Source organism: Nanorana parkeri, unplaced genomic scaffold, assembly GCF_000935625.1.
Source record: "Nanorana parkeri isolate BGI_ZX_2015 unplaced genomic scaffold, ASM93562v1 scaffold201, whole genome shotgun sequence".
Taxonomy (NCBI): domain Eukaryota; kingdom Metazoa; phylum Chordata; class Amphibia; order Anura; family Dicroglossidae; genus Nanorana; species Nanorana parkeri.
The window spans coordinates 1,076,109-1,092,442 of record NW_017306469.1 but is presented as its reverse complement, the minus strand read 5'-3'; the positions used below and the strand labels follow the sequence as shown (position 1 = coordinate 1,092,442).

The window sequence follows — 16,334 nt, the reverse complement described above, 5'->3', positions numbered from 1 at the left end:
GAGTTAATTTCATTTCTGCTCCCTCTTTCTGCTGTCAGAGGTGTCTGAAGTAAAATTGCATTAGTGTCTCTTTTTCATTCCTGGCATCAAATCACATCTCTACATAACAACTTGCTAAACATATTAAATTGGTTAACTGCACTTGTGAAGATAATTATGCTGAAATCGAAAACATGGAATTTCAAAGTATGGGTTAGATTGATTTTAATTGTTCATCCAAGTATAATAATGGCTTTATAATGAGTGGGGACTGGCGTGATAACATCGTGGAGGGAGAGCAACAGAGCAGTGCCACCAGGAGGTCATACTAACCTGAAATAGTATATTGCAAGAAATTGCTGAGCAGTAATATCTGAATGAAACTAATTACTGACAAAAGACAAAAAACAAACAAACCCCAAACACGCATTGCTTTTAGATATATTTAAAGTAGAACTGTAGAACTATGGCCTTCTATTAAAAAAATATGTGCCACAGGACTTAATTTTAAGTGTATCTGCATTTACAGTTTTAGTAGAAGCAGTCATAGTTCCCCGCAAACTCTTACAAATACTTGTTGACTCTGCCACTGAAGTCCACCTAATGCAGATTATTGTAATGGTGTGGCAACAATGCTGCACTGCTCCTGAAATCAGAGCAGAGTTGCCACTCAAGTAGGTGGTGCCTACTTTCACTGCAGTGGGATGCTGCAGGGGGACATAGCTTTTAGCCTTTGGTTTGTCAGTCAGTACCTGACTGTACCCAGCCATGCCCACTGCTTTCTGGATGGACAGCACTGCCTCTGTTCCTGACTACCTCCCACTTTGGGCTGCAGTGTCTGGAAGGGGAGGATGGGAGACACAAATGAAGAAGGGTTTGGCTCCGTCAGGGAAGTTAAAGGGAATTTTTTGTTTACATTATGAGGTTTGTGTATCAGACACTAAGTGGATTTGTGACTTGATTAGATTGTCATTCAGAAAAAGGTTACCAGATTTTCAAAAGGAAATCCAGGGGCCACCTTACTAACCATGCATACTTTTAGCCACACCCACAAAGTCATGTCCTCATTTGTAGCCACACCCACAAAATCTTTAAAAATCAATATGGTTGGGCATGGTGTAGGAAAGCCACCTTGAGAGTCGATTGCTGATCATGTGCAACTGGATTCCGCAGCACCATATTGGGGTGACGCCTGTGATTCTCCCTGGAACCATCCATAACATGGCCACCCGGCAACACAAGTTAGTGGAGGACTCAGGGTGTTGTAGCATACAGTGCTCTTGCAAATGGTCAGTGTGGCCAATTTACACTAACAGCGGGACTTACAGTAACTGTGGAACGTAATTATTATTATTATACAGGATTTATATAGCGCCAACAGTTTGCGCAGCGCTTTACAATATAGGGCAGACATTTCAATCACAATACAATTCAAGACAAGATGGTAAGGAGGGCCCTACCCCTGAGGGCTTACAATCTAAAAGGGAGGGGGAAGTGATACATGAGGAGGGAGCTGCGTGGGGATGAATTGTTTGAGAACGTGATGGTCGAGCGGTTAGGTTGAGGTGGGATAGGCTTCCCTGAAGAGATGGGTCTTTAGGATAAAGGATTTTGGATAAATAAACCCTGATCCTAATCTGCTCTAGGTCAAGGATGTGTAACACAAGGAGTGCAGGGGTCAGGAGTATGTAGCGTACTAAGTACAAGGGTCAAGAGTATGTAACACACAGAGTGCAGGGGTCTACAGTAGAATGTGTAACGCATAGAGTTCAGGATTAGAAAGTGTATAAAATTGTTCAGTGTTCTGGCAGGTTCAATCACCCAATAGACCCTTGTACTTCTTGGAGCCTTAATGCCTAATGTGATCTGCCAATGCTCATGAGTTTCCTGCACCACCAACCAACTACAACTATAACTCCTATAATTTTTTTACATAATAAATTTAACACCTCTGGTAGTTGGCAGATCCCAGGACTATGGCCAGGTGTCTTGGAGTCCCCAAGACATATAAGAAGCCATGATTCAATAAGAAAGTTTAATTTAACCAACCAGCAACAATCCATAACTAAAGAAGCAGCTAGGCTCAGCTTTTAGATGTTAAATGAAAATAATAGCTTGGTATATTATATTTGTATCAAGAAATACATGCAAGGCGCATCATAAAGGTTGGCGATGCTGCTTTCATGACATCAAAGGCAAGTAATTTTTCAGCAGTCACGCTGCCTTTCTACAAGAAAGTACATGTAGCCATCACCGCATCAGGAGCTAAGTGACACATATCGCCAAAGCAGACATATTAATATCTTTGTCTGGGGGTGTTTCAGCTCTTGTGTTATATGCTTCAGAGTGTATCAGTTAAGAAGCAAGCTGACAAAAATTTGATTAAAACTTGATTAATACGCTTCTTGCACTTAACATGACACTGAAAGAATGATAAGAGGAATTACAGGAGTTTAAGGTGTGTAAAAGGTTCGGTTTGTGAAAGATTGATTGGACGATGAGAACATCACAAGGAGGAAAACGTTGTGTGTAATCGTTTACAATGATGGACAGTGGATAAGCCCTTGTCCTTCTAATCATTATATGTTCCGTTTTTTCTTCCAGATTTGATCCCAGGAACAGAATATGGAATAGGAATATCTGCTATTCGAGATAATCTCTACAGCGCCCCAGCAACAATGAACGCACGTACTGGTGAGTTATAGCCGTACATGATGAGTGGCTATATGTCTTATTCAGTCTGTTGATTCCACATCATGCCTTTTTGCAGTATTAAAGGTACATTTTGATAAAACTTGAAAATGCACCATGGAAATAAATACAGGGGACACAATCTAGCAGCCTGTGGCTTTTCCTTTTCCGACATGCTTTAGTCGGCCAGCATTTCTTAACCTTTTTTCAGTTATGGTACCTAAAAATAATAAAAAATCTAAAGGCACCCCAGTCTAAAATGTAAAAAGCGACATGTTATCTTAGGCAGGGGACTGATATGGCTTTTAAGGGGGGGATCCCATTAAAAAAAAAAGTTGTGGATTTTCCCCCTTTACATCCCCACTTTTACATTAGAAGCCCTGATTTACAAAAGAAGCCCATTTCACAATCAGAAGCCTCCCATTTACATCAGAAGCCCCCATATGCACCAGATTCCCCACTTTCACATCAGAAGCCCCCCTTCACATCAGGAACCCCTTCACATCAGAGCCCCCCTACCTCCCCTTAAACAAAGAAGGCACTCTTATAAAAAGTTGTTAGGAAGGCCTTGGGCAGGGCAAACCCTTTAATGAGGAAGCCTGAAGCTGTTGCTACAGAACATCCCAGGTTGCTAAGAGCCAGGCGGGGAGATGTGTATGGGCCATACACATCTCCCCGCTTAGCTTTTAGCAACCTGGGACACTCTGGACAGCATCCTGCCCAGCTCCTGGCAACCAGTGAGGTCCAGTGGGCAGGACGTCGAGTTGGCCATGGAGTGCAGCGTCACTCAACCACCAGCAGCATCCCCCTTCCCCCTCCTGGTCGTCTCAGGTGGCAAAAAGGCAAGGGACGAAGCTGCCCTTGGGAACATTTAATTCCGAGCATCTGATTATCAAGGCCACCAATCAAAGTCTCTCTGAAATTTGAACTCTGGGATAAACAAATATTGTCTGATTACAAGGGGTTGATTTACTAACCTTATAAACACACCACGAACATGTATACACCTCTGTAGTGTGTTCCCTCCCAGCATGATCTATGGGTGGAATCTAAACACCTTTGTAGTGTGTACACACCCAGCAGGTGTGTTGTGCAAAGCCAAGCATGAATTTCAAGGTGATGTTGTGTAAATTAGCTCTATGTTGTGTTGTTTGCGTTGATGAACGCAGGAATGTAAATGCATGAGCTAACCATTTTTGTCTAAACTGTGAAGCAGCATTATATATGCATCATGTGCATGATTTTTCCATACATGGCATTAGTGGAAATATGCTTTTAGAGACTTTTTGGTTGATAAATAATGCAGGAGCTTCCCTTAATAAAGACTTGTCACTTCTGATCTTTCTTCTTGTACAGGGTGACTGGTCTTGAATGCCCCCTCCTTTAGTTTTCTGCATGCAACCTGAAGTGGGTGGGGCCTTCTGGGTCCCTCCCACATGTCTTCTCTTTGTACAGGCTATGTGCAGCAAGGTAGTATCTAGGTTTGAAAAGGTCTGGTGCACACAAAGTGGATTTATATACTTTGTGGCTATTGAGAAATATAGTAAAAGGAATTTTTGTTGTGCCTGGAGTTCAGCTTGAAGTTTTGTTATGCAGATCAATGATCATTCAGAAAAAAAATGGATTCATGCACCTTCTGCACTCACACTGAAGTCCACATTTTGGATGGGTCAGCTAAAATTAGCCAGAGCTACGTGGGGGGGGGGCAGGGACTGAAGCCTTTGTTCTCACATTCATTGAGCTGCATGAGCCATTAACACTGGCCGTGGCTAATTCATATGCTAATTACGGGATTTGCATTATAATGAGCCGCGGTATTCATATGCAAATCCCACCATGTCTCATTAATATGCAAATCGCCCTTCCCACTCCAAGGCCACTGTCACCCTCTCTGTGCACCCACTCACACTCTCACCCTCTGTGCACCCACCCACACTGCCACCCACTCTGTGCACCCACCCACACTGCCACTCACCCGCATTGCCCACCCACTCTGTGTACTCACCCACTCCGCCACCCACACTGCTCATACTGTGCACCTACACCACCCACTTTGTAACCCCACTTTTCCCAGCTTCACTGGTGTAACTGTTTTTTTAGTTGTATTTACACTGCCAAGCCAAAGAAATGAGGGAAAGTGTGTTATATTGCACTGTGTAATCCTTCTGTGGTGTGGCAGTGTAATTATAACTTAAAATAACACTGCCACACCAGTGAAGTCGGGGAAAGTGGGGTTACAAATGATGAACCCCTGTGGTATTTTAAGTTATAATTTGAATACCCCTTGTGTAATTGTAAATCCCATTTTCCCAGCTTTATTGGTGGCACTGTTAAAGAATTAGTCCTCGTTACACATGACGTTCTGGCATTCCTGCAGCAGAAACATACAGATTCTTGTGACAGGAATGTCAGGTGCTCCACTTAGATGTGGCTGCTGTACCCACTGAAGTTAATGACCAGGTGATAGCGGCCATATCTGTAAGCGGCAGTCCGCACGTAATGTGCGTGATATGATTAAATGTAGTTTTGAATAGATCACTGTCTCTGGATGTACGTATCCTGCATTCAGGGACAGTGATCTATTGCAAACTGCATTTAATCATATTGTAGAATAATAATATATGCTGTAGTTCAGGCACCAGCGGGGGGTTGGAGGGGGGGCTCTACAAATCTTTGCTATGGGCCCTGTGATTTCTAGTTACGCCCCTGCCCCTAAGTGTATGGACAACTTAACTAACAATGCAAAAACTGTTTCAGAGGGGCACACCAATAGCCAGTAAAGATAACAGAAGGTACCGTCTCTTTAACAGGACTTTTCCTTATTTAGTTTATGTTGCAGTAATGGGGTGTTTTTTTGTTTTTTATTTACATTTTGCTTTTTTCACATTCCTTTGGAGAATTAATATTTAATCAATTTTAACTGTGACAGAAATGCATATTATTCCAACAAAGTCAGCTACTTAACAAGATATTATAACTTGCATTACTTGTAAAGCACACTTACTCATTTTATATCAAATATATTTACTTGCACAAAAATCCAAGGTCACTGAAGAATGAAAGTGGGGCACATTGTTTAAATCCAGCAAAGTCTGGCTGGGCTCATCCAGTATTGTAGTATTTCCTACCTCTAGTCATATGTGTAATCAGCCGCAGTGAGTAAATCTGGCCCTGAGTACAATGACACATTATTTCATCTATTGAATTAATTTCTATCGTACCTTTATAAATGGCACCAGTTGGGTGTAAATACATTGTTCCCATTTTCAAAGCTAAAGGTCTTTATGAAAAAGGCTGCGAACAAGTGGATTGTATGCAGAGTTGTCACGGTTTACGTGTTTATGATCCAGCTGAAGGCTCATTAAACACTCGCATACTTTTAGTCCATCTAGCTCTGTGACATCCACACAATTCTCACAGCAGATACAATCAGATTTTCTGATTGTATGAAGTGTCATTTGAATTTTCAAAGCGTTGGGCCCCAGTGAAATCTCTGCTGAGCTACCGAGTGCCAGTGATTGAACTGCATTTTCTAAATAATTTAGATATTTACTTGTAGCTTACAATTGTTTTCATCCTTTTGCAACATGACAGACAGTCTAGTGCTGCGAGCATCACAACAGCTTTCCCTCAATTCACAGAGGGGCTAATTTACAAGCATTCACTTATGTGCAGCATTTACAGTCAAGCACAGCAGCCAAGTACTGTATCTCCTTGACCTTTCTTTAATGGGAAAGAGTTATGACGGATAGCAGTCTCCAACAACCAATCAGATTTCACATACTATTCTATTAGATAAGTAAGAACGATTAAAATAAAATGTTACATTGGCTCCTGTGGGTTCCTAAACATCGTTCTTTGACTTGCTACTTAAAAGTCATATCTTGGGCATTCAGTGCTAATAACGTGCAGTCCCCCATCGGTAGACTTAGACCTGCATGCATTGAAATTCAATAACAATCTGTAATTACTTTATTGAATTTTCGATGGCTCCATTATTTCTGAAAAATAAGTTGGTAGATTGGTTAAAGCAGATCTAAACCCAAGAGCAAAAATGTAATCAGTTGCAGCTTACCAGTCCTTAGACGTGGTGGCGGAATCAGTTTTATTTTTTCTGGGTATTTTTGTCTTAGTTTTCACCTGGCAATCCTGCTATTAACAGAATTCCTGTCCTAGGGTGACAACACTTACAGTACTCACTGTACTGTATCCATGGTAATACAGTGTTGTCACCATAGGACATGTCTACAAACACCTCCTCCTCTCATTTTCTCCAAAACATAGAGTGGAAGGCTTCTGTAGTTCTCAGAAATAGTTGAGAAGAAAGTAGCCAATAAGAGTACAGCACAGGCAGAGAAAGAGGAAGTTATCAGCTGGCAAGATTTCTGGCAGGTTCCACAGGTTTTTTGCACTTATCAAACCAACACAGCAAAATGCATTCACTGATATATTCCATAGACTAAAAGGGAATAAGGGAAGTAGATTGTTAGGGCTTACATACTCTTAAAGCACTAACAGAAAGCCACATTAATTTTATTAAGTAGGGTCCAGTTCTTAGTAAAACAGGTTGATACATAAAGTCCCTTTTAAACTAATCTACCAGAAGTTGCAGTGCTAGCTGACAAATAAAGTCATAACTGAAATATTGGAGTTTCTCAACCTTTTAAAGGTATGCAAAACTTAAGGCGCCTCAGTTCAAAATGTACAAAACATAAAAAATCATGTAAAAATCGACGTGGGCCAAAACACAAAAAAGGTTCCCCCTTTCTCATCAGAGTCCCCCCTTTATATCAAGAGACTAACATCAGGAGCCACAGCTATGGCAGCATGGCAGATAGTAAAAGGTGGAACAGACCTAGACAGAGATGCACTTCTGTCCTTTTCAAAATGGATCCCACCCTCACCCTTACCCTCTCTGGATTTTGCACAATCCATTTCCATGGTGCTGGTGCCCGGCCTGCATGGTGGAAAGGCATGATGCTGTGTCAAGGCACCCTGGTTGAGATAGGCTGCTCTAGACATTGCAGTCTTTCTCCTATTCCTTTTCTTTGGCACATTTCTATATGTACATAATTCAGACAGACATGTGATGTATAGATGTAATGGTCAGTGCTTTTGGCATTGAATTAAGTGGATATGAAGGGCAATATATCAGTTATTTTCAATCTTAAGGCAGCACATATCCTCTAGGACCATTATAGATAAAAGTTTTCCACGCTATAGAAATAAAGTGCTAAAGTGAAATAAAAATGAAGTAAAAAGCTGTTATGCTCCAAATGCACATACTTGTAGTAAATATATAAAAAATATTCATATAAGTAAAACTATGCAAAATGTATAATCATCCCTTAGAAATTAATATAAATACAGTTGTGTAATGTGCCATTCAATATGTGTGTTGTACCATCAACAAACTCATCAACATGATAAAAAAAATATATATATACTCACAGTTAAAAACTATAAAACTTGCCATCAGTAAATCATAATAGCTGAACAGTGTTCGGCTCACTTCACTTCAGATCGGTCATTCACTCGGCTGCCTATGGCAGCTTAGTGAATAGACCCCATATATGTAAGATCAAAGCGCTCACCTCACAGACTCCCAATGCAAGTAACATCAATAGGGTCCGTCCCTAATGCTTTTCGTCATCCAAAGACGTTTTCAAAGGACAGAAGACCTCCGTGCACTTTTTAATATATTCTCTAAGGCCATTGCTTGGTTTTCACTGGTGATACAATTCATCCAAGTGTCACTTACAATACTTGGGCAATGCAGGGTTTAACATCCAAATGATAACAAGCAATCATGAACTACATATTATGAGGATGATTTACTATAGGTGTTGAGGATCTTTACTCAATTAGTAGTAGCTGTTCTCACTTTGAATACCCAATCATGTTCAACAGAATTGTGCTTTTTACATCATTGGGAATATAAAGGAAATCTTCACTTCACTTCATTGAGAGAAGATTCTCAACTCATTTAGTAAATCAGCCTCTATATATCACAGATATATCAGAAGAATCTTAACGAATGATAGAACATATTTCCTGCTTTCCCCATAGAAAAGGGAATCATTTATTTGTTACATACAAATGTGAACTATAGAGAGAGTCACTGAGGGTCTGGTATTTGCACAATCATAATCTCTGTCCAGGTGAGATATCAATGTCTTCATTTTTTCTTTATTAGAGTTGGACAGCCCAAGTGATCTGATGGTTAATGGATCTACAGACAAGACCATCTCCTTAGTCTGGACCAAAGCTCAGGGCCCTATTGACCACTACCGCATCTCTTTTACACCATCTTCTGGTATGGCCTCTGAAATCACAGTCCCCCCTGAAATCACCCAGTATGATCTCACCGACCTGGAAGCAGGAACAGAATATACCATTACCATAATCGCAGAGAGGGGGAGACAGCAGAGCCGGGAGACCACTGTAGATGCTTTTACAGGTACAGCTATATTTTTTCTGTTTTATAATCTGCTGTCCGGTATTATGATTGCTCCGGCATTTTCTTCTAGCTCTGACACTGAACCTTATTTGGAACAGTAGAATTGGTGTTGTTAATATTATTATTATTATTATTATTCTACCCACTCCCACATACAACCTGGTTAGTGCATCTGAGATTTGTTTTACAACCACCTCAGTGCAAAACAAATTAGGTCATAAATTTTACTTAAAGATCACTGCATATTTGTAGCAATAAAATAAGTAAAGCAAATTATTTATAGACGGCTATTCATTATGCTGAGACAATGACCGGCCTTGCATTGCACTGTATCAATTAATTATCCTCTTTACAAGTGAAAACAATGTTTTAGACTTAAATTGTTACTGGCATTTCTAGACAATATACAAATTTGTATATGCAAATGAAACTAATTCAGCTCTCTTTTTCCTCTCTTCGTTTTGGCACAGTCTAGTTTTTTTTGCATTGCTCTTTAATGCTTTTTCTATACTTGTGTTGCCACAACAAAACCCTGACATGTAAAACAAACCTGTGCTTTGCCTATACAGGAGCATATACTACTCTAGCAGCACATAATCACCTTTCCAACATTCACTTATTACTTCTAGGTATGGAGGAGCATGTTGCTCACTCCATGTGACAGCTTTGGTCACTATGTCGCCCAGAAGAAGGGACCCTGTGTGGCCCCGAAACGTTGGCTGTTTGACGCATGTGACAATTGAATAAAAAGTGCTTTATTTCTTGCACACATCATCGAGTGCTGGTGACTTCTATTATGGATTATTAAGCACTGGGCCAGTTACGGGGCACTAATGCTGTTGGGGAAAGTCTCACACTTTACACAGGGTGACTTTCCCTTCTCCTGGAGGCAGGAGAGCAAAGGCTGATGCTGGGGATAGTATTGGTAATGTGAACCTTTTGCTTTGCCCTATTGGTGTCTTTGTGCCCTCTCATGAGGCCATAATGAAGGTGAAGGACTCGCCAATTATTTTTGTGTTTTACATTTTGAAGCATGTACCAAGAGAGTGTGACACCATCATTTGATTATGTAATGATCACGAAGATACTGGGAACTCTGCTGGAGATATCTCACTACAAGAGTTCTCTGGAGATATAGGCAACTGGCATGTAGTTCATCTTGCCAGCCATTTTATAAAACAGAATTATCAGCTTTGTGGAGGTGGCCTGAGGCCCCTTTCACACGGGCAGTCTAATCGGGTCCGCCTGTCAGTTTTTCAAGCGGATTTGATCAGATGCCCAATGTTAGTCTATGGGCAGCCAGTGTAATGCACAGGAATTTGTTTACACCGAGTTAGTTTAGGGACTAGGGAGGGTGAACTTTTTTGATCGTACGGGCTTTTAATGAGCATACGACCATCGCAAGACAAAAGTCTTGCGATGGTCGTAAGGTGTATGGGCACCTTAAGTGTGTTCAGAATAGATTTGTCTGGCCAAGAGTTCAGTGTCACTTGAACTCTATCCTTAAAATCAGGAAGCATTTTTTTCCTCAATAACAAAGTACATTGAAAGTTTTGTTTCACTTTCTGCTTGAGCAAAACAATTTGTAAAGGACTGACCTTAGCCCTCGTTCACACCTGACCGTTTTGTAGCGCGTTTTACGCTCGACGAACGCTCTACAAAACGGTCAAAAATATAAATTGCATTGTAGTCAATGGTCTCGTTCCCATCTTGGCGTATTTCCGCCCGTCCCCTCGCTACAAAACGGCCCACGCCTGAAAAGGTCCAGGTACTACTTTGGGCCGTTTTGTTTGCGCGTTTCTATTGGGATACAGCCAAGTAGCCTTCGGAAACGCGCGACGGTCGCGCGACTTTTTTACCGCGACAGACGCGCATATGCAATACGCCTAGGTGTGAACGAGGGCTTAAAAGACCCGTATCGTTTTTTATTATAGCTAACTATGTAACTTTGTAACAGACACGGACCCTATGAAAAACATAATGTAAAAACTGTTGATGCACAGTAAACCTTGGTAGCTGCTCAGCTCAGCAAGCTAATGGAAATTGTATTTTGTTTAGTCATTGTGTACCATTCCTCTCTAGATTGTTATTCAAGAATACATGTAATGTGGTATCAGACAAAATGTTATAAAGCGTGGGGGTGAAGTCATTGATAGCTGAATCATAATTCAAATGAGGGATGTTTTTGTGTATATTCAAAAAAATGTCATGTTTAAAGGGTATCTATGGTCAAAAAATAAATCTGTATTTCTATATTGAATTTCCATACGTTCTATTCCACTCCAAATAACCATATTGATCTAGAAGTTTGTAAACCTGCATACTGAAGATGCCCATAGGACAGGGGCGTCACAAGGGGGGAGCGGCCCGCACCCGGGTGACACCATTGGAGGGGTGACATCAAAATGACTTACAGTCATTTTGGTGTCACCCCCCTCTTGAAAAGTCGGGCGCTCGGTCATGGACCGAACGCCCGACAGTATCAGGAGAGAGGAGGGGACCCGGTGGCATACCTTATCCCGCCGGGTGACTGTCTCCTCCTCTCTCTGCCGGCGTCCATCACCAAGATGGCCACCGGCAGGTATCGGAATACGGCCGCGCATGCGCAGTGACGTCTCGGCGGGGTGACACTCGGACACCGCTCCGGGTGTCACCCAGCCTCGGGACGCCCCTGCCATAGGATGCACTTCCTCAATGCAATGACACAATTTCGCTCAGCCCTGTGACTATGCACTTACTTCCCTGTGCCACCTCTCTAACTATACCTGCCATCTAAACCACAACTCAGCGTCTGAACTTCCCACAATGTAACATCATGATTGCTTGCTAGAAGCAATGCATGATGGGACTTGTAGTCTTGAGAAATTGATTGTGTCACATCATACAGCTGTGAAAGAGATGCAAAGCACACTGGGAATCCAGGAAGTTGACTGCATTAAGGAAAACAACTATATTATGTGTTCCTATTATAATGCTTATGTTATAATAGGATAGTATATGCTGGGACTTTAAAACTCAGTTAAGGCCTATGCAAGTCCTGTTTATCCCAGTATGGCTTACCAGTTACCATGGCTTCTTTATCTGATTTTCCATGTACACAGAGAAACATACTTAACCAAACATAGGGGCTGATTTATAACACATTCACCCAACATATGGCTGTGTTAACGATGTTTGCAGTGCATTACTGTTACTAGATGGACCCAAAGAGCATAGAAATTCCTATGCTCCTCAGTTCCATCTAGTAGCAATAATGGGCTTATAAATCACTAGCTAAGTGTTATTGTTTATGGAAGAGCTGTATTTCAGCACCTCAAAGCATCAGTGTGATATCAGACTCCTTCTTACAAGTGTCATATGCAAAATAAAGTGGAGGTTAACTTTCTCCGTTGACTGAAAATGTTGTTTTAGATTTGTGTGGGAAGGCAGTGCTGAGTTTATATTGCTCTATGAGATATTTTCCACCACTTACTGTAATGGTGACAATGATTTAACTAGGTTTTGCTCTTGAAGATTTCTCCCTCACTTCATGTCTGGCAAATATAATGTTACCAGGATAGTAAATGAGGAATAATCTCCCCAGCCTGGACAGCAGTGAAATCCGATGGGGTTTATTCCTTTCCCAGTCTATCCAAAGCTAATAAGAAGAATTTTTAGGCTTGGAATAAATTTTCATTTAATATATATCGTGTACAGGAGATGGTACTTAAAATCATTTTAAATTAATCCTAAAATGTTCATGAAACAAAAACAAAAAAAAACAAAGATAATGCCCACTTTCAATTCCATTCCTTTAAAAGATAAATTTCTTCGAGATACAAGTACTTCAAAGCCCAGTATTGCTCAAGATATTGTGCACAAAACTCTATTCACTCGCAGTACATGTAAACCGTTTGGTGTGAAGATGTGTTGGCATATTCATTTTCTTCATGAGATTACAAAGTTAAGTGAGGGTATTATTTCAAGTGACGAAGGTCCCAATGAACTGTTGTTTCTATAACAGGCACAAGCACAGTTTCCCAATATTCTGTTACTAAAAAAAGTCAGAATTCACAAATTCCAACCCATGCTGTATAAAATTGCATTAGTTCCTTCAGTGTTTTTCTTTCTCGCATGTAACAATTATAATCCCAATTAATGTGGCAATGTGCGTCAATAAAGGACGAGCACCTGACCACATTGTTTGTTGTACTGGTGACATTCTGTACTAGTGACATTCCGCTTTCACTACAGCACCCACCTTCTTCGGTTTGGAGTGCGGCAGGATATCCTAAAGACAATTATAATCCCAACACATTGTCTGCACCCTTTTCATTGACATCCTCAGACTTAGGTTATCCATATCTACACTAAATGTGTAAACTAATTTATACCATTGATGGACTACAATCTCAATACAATTTAATAAACTAAACATGAGATTGTAGTCTATCACAGGAACAAGCTTGGAGTGGTGTCTACTGAACAACACACACAGGAACCATGGGGAACAAAAGTAGCCAGTCTCCAGAAGGAAGGACAGTGTCAGCACTAATTCAGAGATGATTTGAGGACAAATTTACAACTGAATCATGTACAAATAAGTTCCTTTTTTTAACAGTTAAGTTAATTGAATGCATTTTTAAGATTTAAGTCCTGAGTTTAGTGTGCCTTTAAGGGCTAGTTCACACCAGCCACAGTGCGTTCTGGATCGATTCTGGCCGGAACGCACTGGATCGCATTGCGGCCAGCTCACTTTGTTGTGGGGCGAGAGGTGGAGGTGCATTGAAGTGAATGGCACCACAGCCACGCCCTCCGGCCGTAATGCAATCAGCCATATGGGAACGCGTGGCACAACAATTCCTGCGTTCTGCTCCAGTCATACAGGCATTGCTGTGCCTTGTGTTCCCGTGCGGCCGATTGCATTGCGGCCAGAGGGAGTGGCTATGCTGCCATTGAGTTCAATGCACCGCCATGCCCCCTCCCGCCCCACAACAAAGTGAGCTGGCCGCAATAGAATCCAGTGCGTTCCAGCCAGAATTGGGCGAGAACGCACTGTGGCTGGTGTGAACTTGCCTTAAAGTATAACAATAATCCCACCACCTTTCTCTCTCCCCAAATACTACATATGCCCCAACACATACCTCAGATTAGCAAATCTACCTCTACCAAACGCTTTGGACTGAACAGTATTTCAATTCTTCTGTGAGCTAGCTGTTGGTACTGTGCCTAAGTGGCTTTCTCTGCCACAGAATGTAAAGGAAAGGCCATCTACCTATCTAACTGGAGGACATGCTGAGCTAAGATCTGTGTTGGGGCATATATAATGAGCAGATTAGGTAAGGGGTTAACCTATGTTTTGGAAAAATTGTTGAGATTTCATTGTCTCCTTCAAAGGTCAATTTGTCACTTTCACAAGATTTTTTCTAAAGAGGGAAATTCTGCTGAAATGCTTAAAATAAAATCTCTCAGGTTGCTAAAAAAAACAAGAAAACAAGTTTGTGTAAATCCAATTTGCTTGTCCACTAAAAAAACTATTTTTTTGTATAAGCATTAGATTTAATCTCCACTTTAAGTAAATAAACATATACTATATCACTGCAACATAAACCATGTTGTAGATTGTGTATGTTAATAAATATTGCCTTTTGATTTTAATCTGTGGCCATCCATGATTTTCCAAAACAGTGAAAACCTGAGGTGTTGTTTTCTTGTGCCCACATTAACCATGTCAATACAGGGGACATTCTGTACACTATATGTGTAAGGCACTTTGTGTAAAGCACTCCCTAGAAGTGTAATTTCCTGTTTATGTCACTCTGACATTGTTTTTCCTAGCTGATTTTCTATCATTAAAACACTGAAAGTAATCATGTGCCTATAGCCGCTAAATCCACCCATTTAGCACTCAAGAGGTAGGAAGTAATGGATATGTTAGTTTCTACAGACCAACAACAGGTAAAGCTGTGATGTGTTTTATAAGCTCTGTAATGTATATAATCAACCTGTAGAGATTTTGTTGCTCCATACAAGTTGCATTACACTTTAAAAGATGAGATAGATAATATCTGAAAGCTTTGTGCCATTTTTGTTAATCCCCTACTCATTTGGATGCAAACTCAATGTTGCATAATTTTGGATTTGCCGAATAGTTGGTCTTCGCTTGGCCAGCATTCGAAGTCACTGCATTTCAAGCTGGATAACACATCTGCTTCTTATATTTTGAGGGTACTTTGATGGCAAGTTGTCTGCACCTGAGGCTCTGCAGCTGCCAAGGCCATTACAAGTGTTAAGAAGAAAGCACTGCCAGCAGTGAGATACCCTTGGTTGTTTGATTAGTAAAGAAAGAAATGAGGACCTAGTTGGCAACTTTGGCAGGAAGATTTTACCAATGGAGGCCTGAGAGTTAAAAGAAGCCAGTAGAAAATTCAAGCCACTGGTGCCTATGAAAAGCTAAAACATCACAATTGTGTTCTTTGCACTTTGTTATTCAAACAGTTCATTTACAGCAATAACATTTTGGTGGAACTGCATATAGAGTTTATTATAGCTCATGGAATATCTTTTTCATTTTCTGCAATCTACAGGCTTCCGGCCCATCACACAGCTTTATTTTTCTGGTATAACAGCATACAGTGTGAACGTCTCATGGACTGACCCCTCTCCTCCAGCTGACCGCTTCATCCTGAGTTATACTCCCATCGGGGGTGATGAGCCAATAGAACTATCACTTGAAGCCTCAGTAAGGCAAACACGTCTCATTGACCTGTTACCCAGCACAGAGTATCTGGTCACCCTCCTGCCCATCCACGGGACACTAAGAGCAGAGCTGGTGGAGGGAACAGTAACTACAGGTGAGGTGGTTTTAAATTGTTTTTAAAGCCAAAACAAAGGTATTATTCATTCACTAAATTCCTTAGATGGTCCACAACGAGTTATCATAGTTTATTCATAAAACCTGCAGATTAAGGAGTTCTATTGTGATTAACTTCACACTTTTTTATAGGGTGTGGGCCCGAAGCAATGATAAAATGAGTGGGGCCATATATATATATATATATACTGTATATACTGTATATGTATATTTGTATATTAACATTTGGATTGCGAACCTTGGAAATGTTTTTATATCACACTTCTGTAATGAGCAGCAGCTAATCATAAAACAGACTACAGTATAATAATATTTTAAGTGCATGTCAGGAGAAGGTTTCCATTCCAGCTT

The 16,334-nt window shown here is 40.8% G+C and overlaps 1 protein-coding gene across 1 annotated transcript in view; it reads left to right on the top strand.

Annotated features, from left to right (window-relative positions):
- LOC108786298 (tenascin-R-like) overlaps positions 1 to 16,334 on the top strand; it is a 197,533-nt gene that overhangs the window by 133,108 nt on the left and 48,091 nt on the right. Inside the window, exons 9-11 of the mRNA XM_018555557.1 lie at positions 2,584 to 2,673; positions 8,867 to 9,130; positions 15,697 to 15,963. Of these exons, the coding sequence (XP_018411059.1) occupies positions 2,584 to 2,673; positions 8,867 to 9,130; positions 15,697 to 15,963 (621 nt within the window). The remainder of the gene's footprint in view (positions 1 to 2,583; positions 2,674 to 8,866; positions 9,131 to 15,696; positions 15,964 to 16,334) is intronic.